A 25,913-nucleotide genomic window follows, 5' to 3' on the forward strand; every position below is an offset into this window, starting at 1 on the left:
CTTGAATAAAAGAGCTATCTTAATAATACGATAACTAACATTTTCTCTCACGTAGAAGGGATTATTATCTTTTCAACGCGTTCATATGTATTTGTACCTTGTTGAAAGATGGATCAAAAAACAAATACGCGTAAATCCCATATAGATATGATTTTCCTTGAATACATACACTCGGTCATACAAATGCGATTGAATCGTTCATTTCATTTTCCCTAAAGCCTCGTCCACTTAACTTGTATATGATATCCTGACCAAATGTTACCGAGTTTCGAGCGATATCTCATAAAGAACAGCTTTTTCGCTTCTTTAGATCCTCAACATCTGAACGAAGTTACATTCTCATTGAAGTAAAAATATTAAGAATTATACTTTTCCTAAAGAAAGATTACAAATAGTGTAGGATAATCCGAAGAAAAAGGGAGAGAGAGAGTGTGACTTTCTTTATTATATCTAAACTTTTATGATATTTCCGAGCGCAAAACTTTAGCACTTGATATCATATATATATATAAATCGCCATAAGAGTAGACCGACAGAAACAGCGGATAAAGTTTCATACAAAGTTAGAAAATTTGTAAGCACTAACTTTTCTGAAATATATGCGTGATGTCATGTATATTTAATCTAAATTGCGATACATTATCGTGCATGTTTAATCTGACATGATATCATATGACAACTTTGGAAGTCCGCAAATTTAGTTGTTACCCAAACTCGTAATCTACACGATATTAATATTTATACAAGTGAACAAACATCTTGTCGAGTCATAGGCATAAAGTTATCTCTCTAAATAATTATAACAATCGTTGATGCAACGGTTTCGTTGAACTACTTTGTCCATACCACGAAATGACGAGCGCATTTGGAAATTGCCATGACTGAATTTTATAATCACAAAATAATAGAATCTCGAGGATATTTTATTTAATTATTTCGACTTATTATGAATGGATATATATTATATGGATATATACAATTAATGGATATATACAATACTGGAATATCATATTATAACTTTTATTATTATATTTGTTTTCATTTTCTAACATTTTTTAAATTTTACAATCTTTTATGGAAAAGCTTAAAATTTTATTTGTTCTTCAATTTTTATTAAGAAAAAAGGAGGGATTGACTATAGATTAATACAATAATTCGTAACAGAACAAATAATTTTAAATAATATGAATATTGTGTGTTAAATTAATATTTTTATATACACGTAGAGATTGTTCACTTTATTTTATACACACGTAGAAAAATATTCATTGCAATAGAAAAAGAGAGAGAGAGAGAGAGAGAGAGAGAGAGAGAGAGAGAGAGAGGAATAATGCACACTCGTTAATATTACACACTTTTTTATTAAATTGTCATGACAGAAAGTTACTTTCAAGGCTCACTAACAAATTATATTTATTTAAAATAAAAGAAAACGCGACAGTGTGTGCTACAATTCCAGAAATTATTATGAGCAAGTCTCTGTCTAATAGTCTTTCTCGAAAAATGGCCGGCATGTGCACCTCTATGACTTGATTTATTAAAGTAATGCACTTTAAAATACAATAAACATGATACTAATAGAACCCATTAGATGAAAATTTTTATCGTTAAGTACGCAATAGCTGTATACCGAACCATCTCGGAGTATGACGTCAAAACCGAGGAAAACCAGACAAACAATTTTTACAATTAATATCCATTTAAGTGATTTATTGCCAACGAAACGAATTTTGTATGTCTTGTATCTCTTTTCTCTTGCCAAACGTGCTAGATTTATTGAAATTACGATACCGTGAAGATAATATCTTATACTAAAACTATCCGAAATTTCTGACGGAATTTTTTATACTTGTTAGATGTAGGATGTCTTCATGTACATGAAATAGAATCCATGAAATATAAGCCTCGCGAAGCAAATAGACTTTATTAGAAACGATTTAAAGAACATCAATATCAAGTATTGATATTAAGTATCACAAGACAATCTTTCTAGTTTCTAATATCAATCATTTTCGTATTTCGCGATGTGACAGATATAGAAAATAATTTCATACTCATTCTCTGTCGAGACTTATAGATAATACTCGTAATATAGAGGATGACAAAAAACATATGTAAAAAAGACAGATATTTGGAGAGGAAGGATTATATTCCTCTCTAGGGAAGGATTATTCACTCATGTATGCAATCGATAGTTGTGTCAGAAAAATCGGTGAAGCAAAATGTACATCAGAGATTCTGATTTAGACATTATATATATTATATATATATATATATATATATATATATATATATATATATATATATATATGTAGTGTGTGTGTGTCTGTGTGTGTGTGTGTGTGTGTGTGTGTGTGTGTGTGTGTGTGTGTGTGTGTGTGTGTGTGTGTGTATGTGTGTATATTCAGCAATTTATTTGGAATAAAATTTCGGGAGGCTTCGATGATTTTAGTATCGTACAATTGAAACTTATTAAGATTTATTATCTTTTAATAAATTAATTATGTTAATTTTCAAAAAACTGGGGATATTAGAAGGATTAAATAACGGCTTTTAAATTGCTTTTTGTAAACAGTGATTTTGAATTTTCAGACTAGAAAATGAGGATTAATTATATCTCTTCAATCTCTATTTATACACGTTCTTTTTACATGAATATTAAGAATAGTCATTATTTGAGCTACCTGTTGTATACAGAAATGCTCGCGCGGATATTACTATTAAAATAATATTTAATCTTACATTTTATAATCTCGACATTGCTCTTTATATAATATTATACATTATATATAATATTATATAATATTATAGACTAGAGATATATCAATAGTTATTCTAAATTTTTTAGATGTTTCTTTTAATTATGTTTCGATAAATTGTCTTATTTTAATTAAAGTTGAATGAAAAAAACTTTTTGAAGAGGAAAATATAGAATGCACACACATATCTGTTTTGTGAAAGAAATTACAAATGTCTTAAAAAAGATTCAGTTCTAGTTTTTCTTTTTTTTTTGAATTATACATCTGTGATTGCTTGTAGTGGTGAAAGAAAGTCTCATCTTCATCGATTCACCTATATTAATATTTCATGGTACCTTTGCAAATAGTTGTGTAGTCGATTTACGTGATATGTATCCGTGATATCAGAGCAAAGGGGATCGAAACATAGTTGATGCTCGCAAGATATATGTGTTTATGCGTATGCATAACATCACACTCATGTATTAATAATTCAGGAGACTTCAGAGTATAATATATACGACATATTTTGTCAATATATTTCATTGGTGTTGTCATATTTTATATCTTTATCATATCATACATATATGCGTATATTTTTTTATTACTTTTTTTTATTTTTATGACTTTTCTTCTAGCTAAGAAAATTGACAGCTCATATATATATATATATATATATATATATATATATATATATATATATAAAATAATATATTTTCTTAAAAACAACAATTTATATGTGTATAAATATGTGACAGACATACATTATCATGTATACATATCATTTCATAGATGTATCCATATAATTGCTGATGAATTTCTATAATTGCTGATATTGATAATAATGATAAATTAATGATAAACATTTTATATACACATTTGCCACTAATTTAATATATACATTTTTTAATATTAATATTTTGTTAATTTTTATTTTATTAATCATCCTTATTATTATTTATTTATTAATGGTACAAATATATATATAAAAAAGTATAATATGTAATTATTATTTTCATTAATTTTTAAGTTACACATATTTTATAGTTTTTTATGGTCTATTTTAATACAGAAAATGCATTATAATATTTGTTAATATTTGTTAAATATTCTCAATCATATATATTAGTTTACAAAGTATTTCGTTGCTTATAATTTTGAATTTATAATTATTTTGTTACATCTCTATTCTCCATCGTACACAGTATACTATATTCTATATTAAAATTTATAAAAAAGTGATCAAAGCTTATGTCGTCGTTTTGATGGCGTTGTCGATTCTTTTCTAATCGTTCTTAAGTGCGTCAGAATTGAAAGTTTTGTAATTATCTTCGATCATTATCTTTCTTAAGTTTCCGATATTTTAAAATGTCTGTTATCAAGAAATTTTTATTTTTTTTCCTTCATATTGTTTCCGCATATTGTCATCTTAGTTATTTTCTTGCATAGCTTTTTATGATTGTATAACTTCAACTTAAAGCAACGAAGACAGTAATTATATATGTATATCGATTTAGAATATACATATATAATTAGAGACCCACGTTTTTAGTATTGAGTTGCATTATCTACTCGTTGCAGCGTCAATATTTGCGTACGTGCAGTCGTCATTGGCAATAAGCAAATGTAAATAATGTTGCTAGCCCTTTGCATTTCAATTTTGGCCTTCAACTAAAATATGAGTGTATGTTTCCGAGGTGTCAAAAATTAATTAAACTTAAACCATGTTCGATAACGATACAATTATAACATAATAAAGAGATCACTTTAATTCTTTCTGTTCGTGGAAATACTGAGTCCCTATTTATCTTTATAAATATTCAAACTTTTATGAAACTTTTCATATAACTATAAATTTACTTAAATTTTACTTTCTTAAATGGATTAATATATTATCGCTGATGTGAAATAATGATTTCAATTAAAGTATAGAGCTACAAATAATGAAATTTTATTGATTGTAAGAATAAACAGTTAATGGTAGTAGCTAATTTTTTAATGAAATCATAATTAGTAAACATACACATAAGAGGGAAGAACAAAGTATGCTGAAGATCTCACTGATATGAAATACTTACTGATTTTTGGTGAAATCTTGCTTTAATCAGTATTTTCATTCATTCAATTTGAGAAAATATAATTTTGACATCTAATATGTAATTTTTTAATCTGATACTTATTTATTTATTTTGTTCTTCTTTTCTCTAGAAATCTATTTAAATAATTGCAGACATTCTGAAAAACTTGAATGCATCTGCGACGAAATTTAAAAGTTTTTCTATACAAATATATACATATATATATATATTAAGATTGGGAAATATTTTCTCTTCTTAAAATTGTTTTTTATTCTAACTAAGCAAATTTTACTTATTTAATATTATATCATGAATCTACGTATACGTTACGAACACCCCGTTCAGTAGAATAAATAAAATGCGATTATTCGCTCTATCAATCAAGCGACAGCAAATCAGCAACAGGTTGCCTATTTGTTCCGGTCCGCGTACCGCAATTGTGTAGACTCGTATTCGTTATATGTATACATCCCTGCAAAATATGATTCGAAAATTATATTTAGCGTTTACATACGTCTTGAAGAAATAGTCGAGATTTTCATTAAATATCTCATTAAGAGGATGCCGGAGTCGCAGTCGAACTGTGATGGGAAGACGCCCTCACTTGAACATAACTAAAAGCGTCGGTACATTACCAACACTTATAGTTATGTTACCGACAATATTATCTAGAATAAAAAGACACGCATATATTTTAGAAAGAGCATGTGAAAGCTTTATATTGTGTTTATTGAAACAAAAAATATGTTGCATTTTCACTGCTCTATTGTCTCGCACAAACAACAATTTTAGAGCATAGATCTGTTTTTATTGCGTACATATTTAAACATAATTCTATTATTGCTTTTATTAGCTATGTCTCTTTATATATATAATAAAAATATATTGTAAAAATATTTATAAATATTATATACTTATAAATTTTACAAATATACGATATTACATCAAACAATTTGCATAAAACATTTTATATTGTTAGCTTTTGATTATATCGATTTATTAAACGTCGTGCATAATTTGTAATTTGTAGAAAGTTATATGCAAATATCCTTTTTATTGTATATATAGAGTGTCGCAGAGTACTATATATAAGCGCTTGTGAAGAGCGCAGTACATTGAACAAAAAAGTCCCATAGCATTTTACGATTTTCGCAATAATAATAGAAATATTAAATAAAATCGAACAAATGTTTATCTGCGTGTGTGTGTGTGTGTGTGTGTGTTTGTGTGTGTGTGTGAGAGAGAGAGAGAGAGAAGCGCTCGACCAAAACAATTTCATTAGTTACGCTCTTTTTTGTTATTGGAATAAACATTGTGAATATGTTCTTGCAGATGAAATAAAAGACTTTCAAAATAAGAAATAGTATTTCTGCCAGAAGAAGCAGGGTGTCGTTGCATATATATTGTTTTCATCCTAATTCCTAATCTGGAAAGTTAATAATTATATATACATATATATAAATATTAATAATATATTAATATTAATATATATTATAAATAAAAATAAAATGAAAATTAATTCGTTTCTTCTTTTTCTCTCTCTTAGAAGAATCTAAGTAATCTATTTATAGACAATATGAATTTTTAAGGTTTACAGGTTTATTGAATGATTCGATATTTAAAGATCTAAAATATATCACGTGAAGGTTGTCAGGTTTTCACCCCTTTTGTGTATGTACGCACACACACACACACACAAGAAATGTAAATTCGACAACTTTCACAGTACACCTTGGACTGCTATGCACCTTGGAATATCGACAATGTTGTAATTTTCAAGTCTTATAACTCGCAAACATTTTTAATGAAAAATAACTTATACACGGAGAAAATTTTATATTAATATGTAATACAATTTTATATCACATTTTACTATTTTTTGTATGATCGGTGGATCATGACTTTATAGAATAAATTACAGTACAACATAGTAAAATTTTAAACTAACACTTACATAACATGTTTCATTATTTGCCATAGTAAAAATTCGTAGGTGCTAAATTGTAATCTTTATTATGTATTATTGTAAAACATTATAATATTAAATCTCAACTTCGATAAATGTATTTTTTATTCTTTCTTTTATTACTTTTTTCCGGATTCTTCTTTTTTGCTTTTCTTATTAATTTTACTTATAATTAATAATATTTCATTCATTATTAAACGGACACAATAAATAATATACAATTTTATTTAATCTAATAAAAATTTATTAAAGACAGATACAAAATGTATCTGTAAGTATTTATAATTGAATTTTATATCTAAGATCTCTTAAATATGATCAAACTATTATATGTGCTGTAAAGCTATTTTTCCCATACACTTTATTAATTAATTTAACAGCACTCAGAGATATTAATTATAAATAGATGAGATACATTAACAGAAAAATAATAGATAGAAAACGATAAATAAATATGTAATATAATAATAAAGATTGCAAATCGACTTATCGAAGAGATACTTACGCTTTCTTTTTCGTTTATCTTCACAGCATTTTCATTCACAACACTTTCTTTTATTTTTCTATAACAAATAAGAAAGACAATAAAATAAGCGTTAAACAAAGCTCAACAAAACGCATACGTTACCGAGTTAACAATTGAATGCGACACGCGGTAGCTGCAGCCAGAAATGTATACTGTATGATAAAACACTTTTGCGTGTTTCGGCTTATTCTTGCAGGCGACACCTATCGCTTTCCTCTTCTCTCCGATTTCTTAACAACTAGTACATGATTTTGACGTAACTTTTACTATGGCAACATTGTTTTTTATCACATAAGTAAAGTAATTTTTGTTAAACCGACACTCAAGCCATATTCTAAGGTGGGAAGAGTTAATTTTTACTATAGTATACAGTAAAAATTGACTTTGTATATATTTTTTATTTTTCTTTTCAATACTAACTTTTATCCAGCAAGTTTTGCTTTAAAACATAATAATTTCTATTATGAGAAAGTGTAAAAATTACGTTGCTTTCTTGTTTTTAAAATAATGACTATAGCATTTAAGCTTATAAATTCTCGATGGTCCGCAGCTACTACCACATTATAGTAATCTTTGATATAAAATTTTCTCCATGTAGTGTTTTGAAAAGCTCTCGAAATAAGCTACAAGAATGTGTTATAAAAAATAGGGGGTTCCATTTAAAAAAATTGAAGGTGATCTTCATGCGACTATCAAATGATTATTCAAGATCAAACCAATGATACCATCTTGTTCTTTTCGAAGTCAAAAAAACTTTTGTATGAAACATTTTTTCGTATCTTTCATATTTTTCGAAATATTTGCCTGGGACGATTAAAATGAATCACTCTGTATACTTATCCATATCATATAAAAATATTTTTAATTTTTCAAATTTTTACTTATTTATTATCTGAAACCGAAGTAGTTAGATTACCAATATGGTAAGATTTATTATATGTACCTGATTATAATTATCGTCCAAAACTCTTCTATGGTGATATTATTTTCCTTCCAGTCTGATAAATCTCACAACCAGTTGAATCTTTCTGAGTCTGCCGATTATATGTATGTAAATTGCTGGGCTTCACTTTTTATATCTAACTTTGCATTTGCATTAAGCATATGCGCATGTGTAAATTTCTCTGTTTTTTGTTTTCCATCTTTATCTTTAATTATTGGATATGATAATTAACTGTAATATAACTGTGATTAACTGTGATTAACTGTGAATTAACTATGATAATTAACTGATACAAGTAAAATAGATTCGAGGAAACCTTTAATTATTAATCACGAACATCATACGCGCACTGTTGTACATGTAATGAACTTTAGAATCGTATGCCACCGAAAACATGATATCCTTTTACTTTTGCGTTTAACATTAGAAAACAATTAGGTCAATTTCATTATACGTAAGACTAAATTATTTATAAATAAATGACAGATGCAAACGAGAGAAGATTGTATAACATCTCGAATCAATTATAGAAAGAAATTATATTTTTAATAAATTATATTTTTCCAAATCATGATTGAAAATTTTAAGCATAAGTAGCATCTCTGGCGAAAATAAATATCGGAGCGTAAGTCGAATGTAAAGAAAGAGTAACAGAAGTGTAAACGAAGCTTCTAGGAGGCGTAAATTGAAACAACGAAACGTAAATGAAGCGTTAATACTTCGTTTCATCATATCATGCGATATTCACTTTCCATTCAGAATACGTGAGTATTAATACGTGGACATCTAATGTGTGTGATGTTCAATAGGCTCTTATCATGTGAAGAAAACGCTTCGGTATTCTAATATATGCAAGCATTAGTCTATGATGAATATGCTATGTATTAATATGCATAAAGAGCATGACTATCGGAAAATATGTAATTCATGATTTATAATTCAATATTTTATTTCCTCTGAGCAGTGTGTCAATTTAAACTTATACATGAATTCAACGATTCAAAAGTGCCTAATTTTGTTATAAATTTTATTTTTATTAAATACGCAGAAATATTCTTGAAATAAATATTTTTTATAGAGATGTTTATTTCAATATGATAAAATAATTGAAATTATATACTATAATGTCTATATATTTTTTTTCTAAAGCATGAGAAGAAGTTTAAAAGAATACATTGTTAATCGACACGAAATGACATACACATGTATATTCTTTTTTTTTTACAGCCTAAAAATGATGAGCCCAACGCTGATGATTCTCATATCTATAACGACCATGGCAATTCTATCCGGCGAAGCTTTTGGCGCGATGCCCGCTCAGTGCAATTCAGAGTTTCTTGAGGAGCTTCCACCTAGATTGCGTAAAATCTGTGTCGCTATCGCCAGAATATGGGATGCCAGAGAAATGAATGATTTCGTTGACGACAGAGGTGATTGAATAATCGCATATAATTTTTTAGAAAATTGAACCTAAATCCACATGCGTAATTTATATGTACGATATTTCTTTATTTTTGTTTGTATATTAATTTATATATTATTGTTTGTATATTAATCTATATTGTCGATTGTTAAATATTTTAAACAACTCGCATTTCATATTTTCAAACTGAAAAGATAGATTACAGCGATGAATAACCATGTGATTTCCGTTTAATTGCTTTCAGAATATCGAGAGAACTTGCCCCGTTATGACAGCAGTGTCAAGAGGCAAGACGTCGATCATGTTTTCTTGCGCTTCGGAAAACGACGTTAAAAACGATGGCCTGCTCTGTATTCGCACAAGCGATAAACGATCTCAAGTTCTCTTTCGTTTTCAGTTATCGTCCCGTCATCGACTCATAAGACATTTGGCGAATGTAAAAAAAGAAAGAATTTACAATCATGCGTACGCGCTAAAAGATGAAATTATCTGATCTCGTTATTAACGTCAATATTCTCCTTGATAATCTTCTTCTTTTTTGCTGTATATAAGAAAGGAATTGGTTTCTTCGAGCGTTATAGTATTGAATCACCGTAAAAGTATGTTTTGGATTTTAAGAGTTTTAATGCAATTTTATGTTCTTTGTTTATTCGACAAAAGTGTAATCGATACATTTATAGAGAAATCTTAATTAAATGTTTTATATCTTAACATATCTATTAACGGCCAACGTTCCATTTGTGGAACAAAATTTTTTTTGTATATGAAAAATAATTAATTTTTGTAATATATAAAAATAATCTCTTCTTTTGAAAAAGAACATGTTTTAGTATTTATAAAGTAATTTATACGTAACACGCTCAAGAATTGTCTATCTTTTTCATAAAATTAGAAAAATAAATTCCACGATATCTTTCGTCAACTTTAAATAATTTTATATTCAAACATGTTATCAATATATCCTTAATTGAATGCTATTTTCATAAATCTATATTATCTCGCCAAATAGAGAATGTAACTTACATGCATTACACAACAAGCGTACTACTTTAATCTATACTGTATCTCGTGAATGTCTCGAATTTACTCGTCTATTAATTCCATATCCTACTTTAACTAGATCTAACAATTAGATTATCATCGCCACTTTATGAATGTAAGAACGTAGGAACGTTGTGCCGTATCGATTTTTGCGCGAGCACTATTTCCAATTAATCACTCTCATCTTCTCGCTTGTGGGATAATGACTCTCTACATGAAAGTAAAGGGTGTTGTATAAGGTTCACACACTATTTATTTTGTAAATCAATTATTTTACGCTTCGCAACACGATCAGTGACACTAGTGACAATTAGTTTGAAAGCGATATAATTAAATTAGACATAAATTTTAATTGAGTTAATCTCAGGTTGTATATCAAGCAATATTTTAAATTCACACATGCATTCATTTGCTACTTAATTTTGTTTATTTAATTAATTTGCTTAGTTATATTTCTCCGTACAAGATGTAAACAGTGGACACATGGCGTTATTATAGAAAATTGAGATATATATAAATCTTTTCTTTTAATAAAAAAAAAAATTATCATTGTTCGTTCTAACTTTTCTAAAAATTCGAGGTTTAATATATCAAATCTTTTTTAAGAATAAAAATTTTATTAAAATTTTCCTATAAATTGAAAGACAAATGATTTTATATTAATCATTTTTGTTAATAAAAATCATGTTTCTAAATTTAATAAAGCTATGCATTCACTTATCGCCATTTTTAAGAGACGACATTTATTATAATATTTTATTATAATATTTATTATAATATTTACTGCAAAAGAAGATAGAAGAGATATGAACAAGTGTATACAGCTATTTAAATAAATAAAGATTAAATAGTGAATGAAAATATATAAATATGAATACCTTTCATCATGCATCCTGGATTTAAAACAGTAACGTTTCATTCAATTTTTATCGTCAATTGATTAACTTACAGTTTTGCTTACATTAAAAGATATATGCGTAACCTTCGACTTATAATAGTATAATTATTATAACAGATATATATGCACATATACATATAAAATGATTCTCTCAGAACACTTGTTGGTTATTATATTATATTATATATAATATATATATATATATATATATATATATATATATATATATATATATATATATCATTCCTCTTCCCATGTGACACGAGATTAAAGCCGTTCTTGACGAGCTCAATAAAAGATTTTCAGTGTCCTAAATTAAAATATTAAAACAATCTTCTGTGAAATTAAAAATAATTCCTCTGAAAAAAATATGCACTCCATATTAAATGGATTGCTAATACAATTTTTAAAAATAATTTAAAAATAGGTAGATGCAATTTTTAAAAATAGATAGATGCGAATGTATATTGTATCCGTAAGTTATATCCACAAATCACTTTATAATTGCTGATGACATAATTTACATGCGGAATTCTCAAGAATATGTTACAAAATCAAAAACAGAAAAAAGGAAAAGAAGAATACTTCGAGCCAGATATTCCCCAGAGACTCGATTTCCGGCGGCGATTGATGGATCGAACTTGCGGAAATCGAACTCTGTCCGCGAACGAATGAGAGCGAGGATAAAAAAGAACGAAAATATCAAGAATATCAATGAAAGTTAACTGTGTGAGAGATTGATAGATAATAAAAAATTACATATTGAGATTATTACATAAAAGTACGTAGTAACACTTGCCGACTGTGATTGATTATATTTCAATTAATTTGTTTCGGGGTTTAGTATCACACATACGCACATATCATCTAAAGAACTTTTATTTTTTTTCCTTTTTTCTTACATATATTTAATATATCAAACGTAAAGAAGAGCTCGAAATTTTAAAGCTGACAATGACACGCAGACTCCAGAAATTGATGTCTCTTGTCGCCATCGTCTAAGTAATTACCTGTGCGGCAATATTTGTTTTTCCCCGGTCGACCATTCTGCATTCTAAGTAGTCTTTATGGCGCGTATAGAACGACAAAAAAAAATCTGGTATCTTATGCTTCCCCTAATTTAACCCACGTGCATTTCTCGGTAGTCCTTATATTTTATTCCAGTCATGCGTAATTTATCTCGTTTTATCCGCGGGATGACGCAAACACGATGGAGAAACATCGCGGAATATATATTATTTCATTGCGATAATACCGCAATGGAACATTAAAATTCCATATAAAATTTACAATCTAGAAATCTATGAGATAAAAAAATAAGAAACGATGTTGATACGATGACTCACAAAATCACAAGTTTATTTTATCTGGATATGTGTGTAAATATTTCATAATTTATTTTCAGATTATTTATATCTTAGATATATCTTTTTCAAAGAATCAAAAATTTATTTTATCTGATGTTTTTAAATATACATTTTTTCTGATATTCAAAAATAAATTCTAAAAATAAATTATATAAATTTATTTTATTTGATATTTCATACTTATAAATATATACATAATTAATATAATTTATTTTTAAAAAATGACATTTTTTTAGATATATATTTTAGATAGATATATATTTTTTAGATACTTTTTTAGATGACTTTTCAAAACTTGGAAAAAAATTATATAATACATACATGTATATTATTTTATAACTTATTTCGAAGCGACATTTTTATTTTATTGTTCATTTTTTAATATATATTAATTTTCATGTCTTCTTTAATCTGTTCTATTCGAATAATACTATAATTACTAAAGATTAAATATTTATTAAATGTGGAATAACTAATATATATATGCATTTCTAATACTACCAAACTTTGATGTGAGAGAATAAAACGAAGAATATTCCACACACAACTTTTTATTATATATAATATAATAATTATGTAAATGTATATAAAAGAACATTTCCTTATATAAATGAAAACAGTTTATTCTTTACTTATATTTGAGTGCGGTTAATATCATTCACTCAAAGTGACACATCACACAATATCTTCCACTTATCCTAAGTTTAATCTAAGAACGGTCGTAACAGATGAGTCGGGATACCATGTTTCACACTTCCTCATTTCTCTCGTACAATATATTTTATAATATATAAAATACATCGTAGCACACGATTCCACAACAAGAATTTATTAAAAAGAAATAAAAAAAGACACGTTAAGACATTGAATTGAGCACTACGCGATCGCCTTAAATTAATTTATCTTTTTCCACACAATTAATTCCGCTATTAAAAAGACGTGTGAAATTCACGAAATAAAAGATTAAAAAACGCTATTTATAAGGATGCGATCCGTTCTTGGATTAATAAAAATTCGTACATAATTAACAATCAAACTTTTCGAAGATTCTTTAAGATAATTTAATATTCATAATAAAGTAAAACAAATAACAACTTTGTGACTAGAGTTTAATCATCCAAATGTACATTTTTATATAGTCGATTCGATACTCGGCTCGTGTGCCTCATCACTCAATCATTTTCTCATCGACTAAGCATGAGATAAATACAAAATATAATTTATATTTGTTATATTTAAATAGTGTCAGATAAAAATTTTTATCTTAATACTTGAGACATAAAATGTAATATTTGATTGCAATTTGACATGTCTTAATCGATATTACAACAAACGTATTGTTTATTCGAGATTTTGCTAATTATAATAAATACCATTTATGCTATATTAAAATGTTGATCAAACTGAAACAATTTCTTAATTATAATTCTTCTACATTTCTTTTGTTAATTACATGCTTATATTCAAAACATGCTTATTATGTACATAATAAGTATTCACAAAACTAAATCAGCAATAACTGAAAGAAACGAAAACGCAATACTTTGAGCATTATCATTGTATTACTGATTAAAATTTGTTTGAAGAGATTATAAAAGTTATTAATTTCTCTTTTCAAATGTGTATTTATTTATTTTTTTAAATTATCTATATTTTGTTAATACTTATTTTATATCGTGCTTTAATATAATAAGATACATTAAAGTGATTTGTTTTTAATGAATTATACATAATTGTTCAAAACAATACTTTTTTTATTATTAAATTTGCGATTTCTTAACTATATCTCGTATGAAACAGAAGAATATCCTATTCATGGAATTCTTTCTTAATGATTTCAAAGGCACCTAGTGATTAAAACCATATTGATTTAGGAAATAGGTCTTATAATATATCTTACAGATCCGAAATTGGCTTTAGAATAATTCTACTAAGGTTTTATAAAAAAACTTAATCTAATTCTACTATATTATGTAAGTTTGTTTTGAACAGAGAATGGTAATATTGCATTCTATAGATTAATATACTAATTATAATAAATAGTTCGTTATTTATAATGCAATCAGCAAAGACAAGTAAATCGTTATATATTTCTACAGATTATATATACATTATACATATAAAAAATTCAATTAAACTAATAATTCTACTTTTATATGTATATATATATATATTAGTTCAATTTAAGTTCCATATATATAAAATGTGTCATGTTTCTGATTGTATTATCAATAACACAAAAAGTGTTATTATATAATCGAATATTTATTGAATTATTATTAAAAAATTGAAAGTGTTTTGTACAACTGGAAAGATTGTTGATAAGATACATATATCACACATAACAATATACAAGATATATGTATCATGTATATATTAAATGATATGCAAGATAATATGAGAGAAAGAGATTAATGAAAAAAGATAAAATTGTGATTTGAAGAAATAATAATTTGTCGGAAAATTTAAATAAATATCACAAAATACATAAATAATAGAGATTAATAATATGCTTTTGGCATATTTCATTATATTGTACTATCTTTATTTGCAAAGAAAAAAATAAGATGTATATATATGTATATATTTTTTCCCTTTTGTTAAAATAAATAAATAACAATATTGATTGCAACAAGAAAGAATATCATCATATCAAATTAAATATTGCACAGTGCGATACAAGTCTTGCAAATTCAGAAATGAATTAGTCCTACCTATTGTAATGATGTTGGCATTTAAATTCAAATAATTGCCGAATAAATTCTAAATGTATAATTGTTTAAGGCGGTGCTGAATGTGGAGGCTGGGGTCAGCAATTTGAAATGGTGCTATGCTTCTCATCCGCGTAATACGATACTGTTACTACATCGCCACCTACGTTAATCAAGCATTGACCCTGAAAAAATATTTTTACTGAAATATATGATAAACATGGGAATCAATTATGAAAAATATGCATTCGATTAAATAGTAATATTAATCATATTTTTTTCAAATATACAAATTAATCTGCTTATAATTAATTAATTAATAATATTGCTATTTTAGGGAAAGGCCGAGTTATCAATAATATAACACTTTAGTATTTCAAAATATTAAATATATTTTTTTAATATTTCAAAATATATTAAAACAATACTTATACTAACTTGATTTTTGTGAGGACTGTGAAGAAGCACGCATTGAGTCATAAAGAACGCTACCATAGCATTACCCCCCAATGCCGTAATATGCGCGCGAACAATCGCCAAAACTTCCATCACAAAACTGTGGGTAAAACCACTCAGTCCACCATTCTGTAACACGTCATTATCAGAATCATATGTTTAAGTTTAGAATATTCTGATGAGACTGAAAATTGCAAAATTCACCTCCCGTATCGATGTACTTTCACGAATGAAGAAAAAATTTAGATTGCCTTGGTATCTTTCTATCCTTCCACCTGGCAAGTAAGATAAAGGTGTTATATCCACCCCGTATCTTCCTTTCAAAGGCACCTATAATAAATTAGTGACATTTTTGTAGTATTAACACTTAATAAAAAATTTCAGGAAGTAAAAATATTGCAAGCATTAGGAAACATTTAATTGTTGATGTATTAAATTCAAATATATATATTTGAAGTATTTCAAAGAAAAAATTCTCACATGTTTACGTCTATGAGTAGTAAATGATTTTAAACGTAAAGGTGAGCGTGGTCTTGGCTTTTGTACAGGAGCAGTACTCAAGATTGTGGGATTTCCTATACAAGTGCGTGTTGCATTGTCAGATGTTGCATTGTTTTCTAAATGATCCTCGTCGAGGCTAAATATCATATCACTGTCATCTGACAAAATAAGAAGAAAAAAAAACAGAATTATGTGTTTAAAATTTGTTTTTTAGAGAGAATTTATTTTTCAAGAAAGTCTTAGATAATATTAGATGTTTAGACAATAAAAAGCAACAATTACATATATATGTATCGTAATAATAATTTCATATAAAAATATTAATATTTATAGAAAGAATTGCTCCAAAAAGTACCTGATTTTCTTACTTGATCCTTGCTCTGTGAACGACATACAATTTTCCTTTTATATTTATTCGTATTCAAAGGTTCTCCCAATCCAAGTGCCATACCAACGACAGTCAATTGTATTTCATCTTGCTCAGATAATGCTACTTTAAACTGCATATCACATAGAGCACAGGGAACCATCCTCCTTAATTTAAAATATAAGGACTGAAATAAAGTATACAAGAAAAAATTCCATCCATTTTGATACAAATATTTTACAATTTCTTTTTGCAAAATATATTTTCAATTATAAGTAAATACACATATGAGCAACTATATATATATATATATACATATATATATATATATATATATATATATATATATATATATATATATACATATATATATATATATATATATACATATATATATATATATATACATACATACATACATATATATATATATATATATATATATACACACACACACACACACACACACACACACACACACACACACACACACACACACACACACACACACACACACACACATATATATATATACACACACACACACACACACACACACACACACACACACACACACACACACACACACACACACATATACATACATACATATATATATATACATATATATATATATATATATATATATATATATATATATATATATATACATATATACATACATATATATATATATATATATATATATATATATATATATATATATATATATATATATATATATATAGACAGAGAGAGAGAGAGAGAGAGATTTTAAAAACGAGAGATTATACCTGAAGTAATCTGGCAAAATATTTCGATGGCATTGATGTGAATTGTCCTATGGGGATCTTAGCCCTCGAAATTTGTGTAAACATTTGTAGATTTCTAACGATTTCTAAATCTTCCAGACCAGGAATCGTCTGCGTATTAACGACGTGAAAATCATCAGGCGGTCTGTTGTCCATCAATGACGTTATTCGATCCATATCCTCGATATCGTCAACTTCCAAGACACATGCGTCACGAGTACCCAATCCAAGGTCAAGTTCCGGTAGATCCTCATCTGATTCGTCTGTATCCGAAGTACTCGGAACGCGTCCATTCTCCACTTCCTACAATTGCGCGGTTATAATTAACGAAGGGATTTCTAAGACGAAAGTATTCTTTGATATGAAAACAGGGTTAAGTCTCACGTACGTTAACTCCAATTGGTTTCAGGTGATAAAACTCTCTATTCTTCTTCACCGTTTCTACAATAGACTTTTGCATCTCCGCCAATTGCTCCTCGTTATGCCACGAATTGCCAGATGCTATTTGCGGAATGGTAGGAGGAGGTAATGCCGTGAGGTAAATCGCGGTGCCTACCGCCATGCCAATTATAAACCTTTCTCCCACAGAAACCTGCAACTTGAGGCCAAAGATCGCGTTCATACCTTTAATCTTGAGTTTATTCAACAGTAAACTGTGGAGTTCGTATTCTAGGAAAGGCAGACAATCTGATATCTCCTTCGCGTTCAACTCGCCCCGCAGGTCCTTCTTGCTCTTGCATACAGTAGCCTGTATGAAACAGCCTCTTCCAGTCATCGGTATATTCGCGGGCACTTCTATAGTGGTAAACATCACATCTGGGACTTTGGCACGTTTGCATATGGCACACTTTGATACATTAACTCTAAATGGCACGCTACTCTCGCTGTAAGGAAGATGGCACAAATTGCATCGTAATTGTGATTGACCGCATGAGCTTTCGTATTCGTTGCTTTCGGAAGAACGTCGGTGCAGCTTTCCGTTTAGCCGTTCCGAATGAGTCACCGTAGCCGTGTCACTGTCGACCTTCTCCGTCGCCTTTGTTACCACCATTGACTTTTGCTGGCCCTTCTCGCGATCCGAATCGACAGCCGCAGGTACATTTTGTTGGAGTTTATTCAAAACGACGCTGTCCGAATCTTGTCCAGAATTATGAAAATTTATGACCGCCGCTGTACCGGAAGCGCTCAGTACGCACACATCGTCACTGTGGAAAGAATCGCGCATCGATAATGTAACGAAATGTCGAAGAAAGATTAAGAATTTATAATATAACCTGAGAGAACATTGTTGAATTTTTGTAAATAATGTATCCGCGCATTAGAAATGAGAAGACTTACCATATACTAGTTTCTTCTTTGTAGCCTATAACAACGTTGCAAGCTAACGCTCTTGCATGTGATCTAACTTCCATCCTGATTTCGGTCCACCAGGCATCACGGCCCTCTGGTTCCTCCAAATTACTTATCCTCTCGATTAATTTCACAGATCTCGAGCTCACTAGACCACCTATTTCCATCATAAGACTCAGTTTTTATGGTATTTGATTGCATTTGTGCAAATTTTTATACTTATTTTTAGGATTATTTTTGTTTATTATATATAACATTAAAACTATGTACATTCGGTTAAATGTATAATCTCTTGATGGAGGCGTGCATAATAAGTAAGTATAATTTACCTATATGTAATATGAAGCCAGATGGATAATGTTGCATCGTGATGAACGGATACTCTAGCATTTCCAACGTATCTTGATTCATAGATCTAACCATCGCAGCCGGTGTCCTTAAGGGTCCCGCCATCGATCTGTCACTGCCGAGAGAGTTACCTGAAGCGTAACGTGATCTTTTCATCCTATTTTTTTCTTTTTTAAAATCAACTTAAGAAAAACTAGATTCCAGTTATGTATTAATAATATTAAAATGACAAATTGTTATAAAAATTCTCTTCTTCATATAGAAATAAGAAATGAAACAAAAATAATTCACTAATCGTATTTAATATAATTACAGTGTATAATATCAGAAAGTAACAAAGATATCACTTTCTTATTCTTCACTTGGAGGAAGAACTCACCTTTGGGAGTAACACTCAGATCGGAATCGCTCGATCTTCGATGAAGCGGTACATTGGCGAGGGTTCTGGTCGCCGGCGACTGGGACATTTTCACGGTCATCGAGGAGACGGCCGGAAGCGGACAAGACGGACTGATGGACGCCTCGTCTTGCTGCCTAAGATCGGGAGAAGGACGGGACACACACGAGTTGTGAGTAATATTAGCCGTGTTAGTGGGCTTAGTGTTATCAATGTGACATGACGCTTTCTTTAAATTATAAATTGTGCTAGGGCGTTTGCGAGTACCGCCGTCGACAGATGCCGCGGATACCGTACCAGATTTGCTGTGGCTGCTTTTCGGCAATTGTCTCGAGATCTCGGATGAATCATCGAACGTGGGAGCTGTTGGAGAAAGCAGAGCGGATCGCTTCGAGCCGCGTGATACATGCGTGACACGATAATCGGTTAAACTGACGAGGGAAGAGCCGCAGGAACGGGAAATGGTGTAAAAAATCGAGACGTTCGGCTGCTGCTTTGAAGAGAGATAATCGGGGATCGAGTGAACGCGAGAAACGCGAAAAGGAATGTCTTCTCCGCGACGTCGTCTATGCAACGTCGCGTGCCTTCTCGTGGGTGTACCGCGCGAAGGAATCTTCTCAAGCGAATTCTCCGATGTATTTGCATTTTTTTTATGCATCTTTTTTTCATGTTTTCTTTTCTTGCTCTTTAGCGATACAGCTCTCTTACTGTGATGGGTCGCATGCGTGGGTACCATCATCTTTGTATCGATAAGCTCGATTAGATCGCGCATGCATCTCCGTCTCTCGGCGACAATTGCCTTTCTGCGTGATTCCTTTTTCGATACGCTAATACGTCTTATCGTCGTGCGCGGTAAATCGATCGCTAGATTATTTCCCTCTCTATCTGTACTTATATAATCTTCTGGTTCAGTGGGAGATGGGGATTCAAGTTGCGCTGATTGCCCATTAGAAGGCGATCGACACGGATCTCGTTCGTGTTTCGCCATTAGATGAACGTCACGATATGCTTCATGTAATGAATTATCAATTTTTTCCGACTTGAATTTTTCGGAAGCATCAATTTTACATACCACGTCATCGATTTCTCGTTCATCCGATGAAGAAATTGATTTCGAAACAAAGATATCGGTCTTCGTTAAAGTCGTAATATTAGAACTTTCATTATTCGACGTATCCGAGTCTGCGCTCTCATGAATGTCCACGGTAATTATAGGGATCACATTATTTCGTAGTTCGATATCTTCCGTGTTCGCTAAATCTGAATTCGATGACAATTGACAATTCATTGCTACATCCGAATCTACTTGCAGGGTAGAATCCGTGCAGCTTTCCGCGCTAGAATGAATGGTAATCGGAATCCTCTCCTGAAGACTGGACGAGTCTGTCGTTCTGTCATCATCGAGCGAATATCTTGAGTCCAAGATATTGTAATTGGTAGTGCCGTTCGACGATTCGTCATCCGAGGAGTTATCATCATCGTAAAAGGAGGATATCTCCGTTTCATCAATCGACAACGATGTGTTGTCCTGTCGCTCACTCTTGATCTCCTCATTTTCCTGAGGATTCTCTTTACAGTACGCTTCACTTACTTCATCATTATTCGTCGTTGTCATTTGTTCATCGCTGGGAACGATCGAGATAAGATTATCAGTTCCGATATTCTCCAGAGGCATGTTCCGTATAGAACCGATCAGTAAGGAGGCCATTATGCTAGTTTTGGTTTCATTGCTGTTTTTCTTCTCCTTAGAATTTATGGCGAGCGATTGGATCAGATCTGTATCGGAATTGCGATTGGATTGCATGGAAGAGTGATTCTCTTCGCTAACTGAGCCAAATTTACCGCGTAAGTGCTTGATATGTTTAGACAGTTGATCTCTCGATGGCTTCTTCCTGACGATGGTGTTTTCCGCCGTCAGCGTGGTACGTAAGGCTTTTGTCTCGTCGATAAAGTTTCGATTAAGTTCCGTAGACGGGGTGAGATCCGAACCACTTGAAACAGCTATCCTTAAGTTTAAAGTGCTCAAAGTATTGCATCGGAAAAACGGAATGCGCTTGCCACGTTTTCTTCGCGCTTCGGCACACCCAGGAGTCTTAACGCGTTCTAGGCGCGTTAGTGATGATAAAGACCTCGCGTAAGATGAAAGATCCCTATTTATGGGTATGCGCATGGGATACCAAGCAGGAATAGAAATGGGAATAAACGGCGAATTGTCGTCGGCATTTAAATGTTCGGTTTGAGCTTTAGTGCATGAGGAGAGCGCGAATGTGATCCTACGCAAACGCATGTGGATATAGGAAAGACAGAAAAATATCCATTAATCTCTCTTTCTGAAAAAGTTCAGCATAAGTAGGGACAACAATGAAATAAATAATTAGATTTAAATCAGAAAAGTACAATTTAAAAAAAATATAGAAATATATTTTTTACTTATATAAAAAAGATGAAGTCAAATGAAGTAAATAAAAGCTCAAACAAAAGTAGCTCAAATGAATATCGTCAGTTTATCGATGATATTAAGTAACTTGGCTTAATCTGTTTGTGACATCAAAATGATGTACTTAAATAATGGAAAGCAAAATTGAGAATAATTGATAGAAATATATAGTATCACATGTTGTTCTCTAAATTAAGATGATTTGTTCGATAAATTCAACTCGTCTGTCAGAAATTATTTTCAGCGACGAGAGATAGAACGTCTTGGCCATAAAGTAGAAGGGACTATATTTCCTTGTATGAGTATATTTCCGAAATTCTCGAAATAGCTTTTTCATGAACGCCAAGTTTATGGTCAGTCTGTTGGCTGATACGATTAATTGGCTCGCGCGATGCCAGACACAATTGCGTGACAATTTACCGTTTATCGTAATAATCGAAATATGTAATTGTATTCAATAACAAGGCATCATCAGACACAATTTAATGTTGAAGATATAAAAGTACTCACTCCTCAATGTTGACATTGTCGCAAGGGAAACCGAGAACATCATGCAATTTTACGAGCGTCACTGCTGTACCTATGCCTCTGGCAACAATGCCGGATTCACCTTCCAGATCAAAATTTTGCAAGTACCTGATATTGAATTAGATCATAAAATAACAAGTAATCAAAAACCATCTAAATCAGTTTCTTACAAAAAAAAAAACCTCTTGAATATTGATGAACTAGATTGATATATTTAGAAAATTGAAAATTTTATTCTAGAGAGAAAGAAGAAATGTACCCAATCACAGCATTTCCACCAAGATCCAAGGCTTTCAATCCAATCTTCCTTTGGACTTCTCCACTTAATTTAAAAAATAAAGTCTGTCGTGCCTCGTTTGATGCTCTAGGCGTTCGTATTTTATCGATCCATTTGTATTCAGGATCGTCGCTAACTACAAGTTCCTCGACAAATCCATGTATCATTTGTGCATGATACCCATATGGTATGTTTGGTGCTAAAAAATATATAATTTGGCTATATTATATTTATAAATGTTTTTCAAATAATATTTTTATTAATCTTACATGTATATGAAGTATATATGAAGTTAATAAGATCATAAATTTAAAAAAATATTTCATATGGAGACTTATGAAAATAATTTATTGTCTATTGTTCTTTTCAAAGGTATATAAATTTACTTAAGAATATGCTTACAGTAAAAGAATTGTACCCCGCATGATGACTGTCTAAATTTGTTAAAATCAGAGAATAATTCCACTTTGATAATAATATTTACTTCGCCACGTATACCATGCATTGTATCATATACAGGTATCCACCCAGTCATAACTGATCCTAATAGCAAATGCATAAAGAAATAAGAATATTTAGAAATATACAAAATATATGTGATAAATATCTATCATATTTCATTCATTTAGATATGTATCACCTTGTGAACCAGCGCTAGTGTTCATAGTTGCTTCTAGAGTCCAAATATTTTTTACCGGAGGCAGCATACCAGGTAATAACAATGGATTCAAGTTTATGTAAACTTTGCCTATCGCATCATTTGCAGAGTATGTATCATGATCCATTAACCTAATTTGCAAAGGTTCATCCTGCAATTCTGCATCGTCAACTTCAAATCGATACCATTCTGAATTCCATTGTGGATTTAATGATTTCCGACATACGTCTGTCTTGTATGTTATAGTGCCAAATTTTAGTTCCACATATGCATCTGTTGTATCACCAGAACGATCCATAACTGGTAAATTACGACCAGCTAATATTTTCACTTTTATTTTTCCAGGCATTGTGTCACTTTAATAGACTACACTGATAAGCCTGTAACAAAATCACATTGTGTTTAATTAACCAGTGTTTAACCATATGCGTTATATCAATACAGAAGATCGAAAAATATTGTCAAACACACGTTCTTCATATTATCACAAAATGAATGATATTTATTTCTACTTGATGTAACACACTAAAAGATTTTATTATAATCTTTTATTCTTTTTAAATAACTATTCAAAATTCAAAAGATACATATTGAAAAATAATTGTTTATTCATATATTGTATAGTGATAATAGAAAAAGTTCGTCACCTTCTATTAGCGATATATGATTGTATATTTAATGAACAATTCGATTATGAAAATACTTTATATTATGAATAATTAAATTTTTTTCGATCTTTCCCATAGATAATCTATTGTTTATATCTTACTCTTTATAGAAAATTCTAATTAAATCGCAGAGAAAAACACAAGTCTGGCGAAACACATGACACCGAGTTTCGATGAATTCGTCACGATTAAATGGATTAAATGTTTCTGCTGCAATTATATTAATAAGCCAAAGAATTTAGCTATCGTCGCATCTTGTCTGGCACGCGCGATCAAAAGATACATGAATCGTCCAAAATTAAACCGTGTTACAGATGTTCCAATGTTGACTACATATAAATTTTTGTTATTTCAGCTTATTATATTGCGATCTACTATCGTAAAATTCGAACGAAAATAAAATGATGCATATAGCATGTATCCACACATATATCGCACGCAAAATTTAGATCAGAAAGAAACTGAAAGAAACCCGGTGTTTTTTTTATGGAAAGCTTATCAAATCTCGTTTAATAACGCCATCTACATCCATCTTAGAAATTGGAATTACGTAGTTATTTTCTTCTATCGATTATCGGTAAAATCATCATTTCGTTCGCGCTTGCTCGATGACGTAACAGTATCTCGTGAGCGGTCGTTCGTGACACATATATCTATAAATTGTGCGAAAATGAAGAATACAAATTGAATAATTTATTCCAGGTACGTGATGATTTCTTTCTCAATTTTAAATTATAAATATGTATATATGTTATTATTGAAATATTTTCACGTATTTATACACGTGTAGATGATATTCTAAGATTTTAAGCGAATTAATAATTGGCATTTTTGCTGTATGTTTTTTAAAAACATATCTACATCGTATCCTTTTTCATCGAAATGAAAGAGGGATGCGATAATAGATCTCTCGATAAAATAAATTTTAAATTATATATATTATGTATTTTACAAAATTAAATAATTTCATTCTTCCAACAGGTACACCTTGACGTTGGTGGAAGGGTTCCGTATCCGAACGGATCTTTGAAATTTATCCTGAAGGGGGAGCCAAGTACCCAAATCTATGAATTTAGTCACAAATAATTTATATAGCGCGTGAATTTGATGCGCATCGTAAATTTCATTTTTTTTTAAACTTCGGGTTTAATCCTCGCTCAAAATTATCTCGTCCTGCGATTACTCGAAGTGCGATCCTCGAACATCGTTTTGCGATCGCGAAATTCGGCAGTGTCGCGCGTTTAAGTGCGGGAGTGCCGTTAAAAGTATCGCGCGTGTGAATCAACGGATCCTGACGACTTTGACAATTTTGAGGAGGAGAAGACCTAAGGGAGGCATATCGGACATCGATGGAGCAATCCTGGGGTAAATATTTATTATTTTGTATCTCTTTTAATTATTAATTATAAATTATGTACGAGCA

General features: G+C 30.1%; 2 protein-coding genes and 1 long non-coding RNA gene across 9 annotated transcripts in view; 2 read left to right on the forward strand and 1 right to left on the reverse strand.

Moving 5' to 3' along the window:
- Ms (neuropeptide receptor myosuppressin) overlaps window positions 1-11,592 on the forward strand; it is a 23,857-nt gene extending 12,265 nt beyond the window's left edge. For 2 of the 5 annotated variants that reach the window (XM_083089532.1, XM_083089533.1), the window contains exons 4-5: window positions 9,479-9,681; window positions 9,919-11,591. In XM_083089532.1, the coding sequence (XP_082945658.1) occupies window positions 9,479-9,681; window positions 9,919-10,007 (292 nt within the window). In that variant the 3' untranslated portion in view covers window positions 10,008-11,591. Of the gene's footprint in view, window positions 1-8,959; window positions 9,016-9,478; window positions 9,682-9,918 lie in introns of those variants that run through there. The other 3 variants (XM_083089535.1, XM_083089536.1, XM_083089534.1) reach the window with 2 other exon arrangements.
- A 1,923-nt stretch (window positions 11,593-13,515) lies between these two features.
- On the reverse strand, window positions 13,516-24,980 carry LOC145964991 (C2 domain-containing protein 5). 2 transcript variants are annotated; one of them, XM_083088199.1, is made up of 15 exons: window positions 24,592-24,976; window positions 23,805-24,202; window positions 23,567-23,707; window positions 23,147-23,363; window positions 22,870-22,995; window positions 19,905-22,195; window positions 19,507-19,656; window positions 19,166-19,334; window positions 18,216-19,032; window positions 17,810-18,130; window positions 17,004-17,202; window positions 16,628-16,806; window positions 16,352-16,477; window positions 16,130-16,276; window positions 13,516-15,876 (listed from the first exon to the last, which is right to left on the reverse strand). In XM_083088199.1, exons 2-15 carry the CDS (start codon window positions 24,169-24,171, stop codon window positions 15,790-15,792), a joined length of 5,337 nt encoding a protein of 1,778 aa, XP_082944325.1. In that variant the 5' UTR covers window positions 24,172-24,202; window positions 24,592-24,976; the 3' UTR covers window positions 13,516-15,789. The 2 variants fall into 2 exon arrangements, with proteins under 2 accessions (XP_082944325.1, XP_082944326.1); XM_083088200.1 differs by lacking the exons at window positions 13,516-15,876; window positions 16,130-16,276; window positions 16,352-16,477; window positions 16,628-16,806 and having other exon boundaries at window positions 17,016-17,182; window positions 24,592-24,980.
- LOC145964992 (uncharacterized) lies at window positions 19,540-23,378 on the forward strand. Of its 2 annotated transcripts, XR_014436584.1 has the most exons (4): window positions 19,540-19,728; window positions 19,841-20,094; window positions 20,175-22,991; window positions 23,128-23,378. It is a non-coding gene; the product is annotated as an uncharacterized LOC145964992 (long non-coding RNA). The 2 variants fall into 2 exon arrangements; XR_014436583.1 differs by lacking the exon at window positions 23,128-23,378 and having other exon boundaries at window positions 20,175-23,113.
- Window positions 24,981-25,913: the final 933 nt, after the last annotated feature.

This window comes from Camponotus vicinus, unplaced genomic scaffold (genome assembly GCF_025532165.1).
Source record: "Camponotus vicinus isolate PSW18456_S1 unplaced genomic scaffold, iyCamVici1.0 SCAF_14, whole genome shotgun sequence".
Classification (NCBI taxonomy): Eukaryota; Metazoa; Arthropoda; class Insecta; order Hymenoptera; family Formicidae; genus Camponotus; species Camponotus vicinus.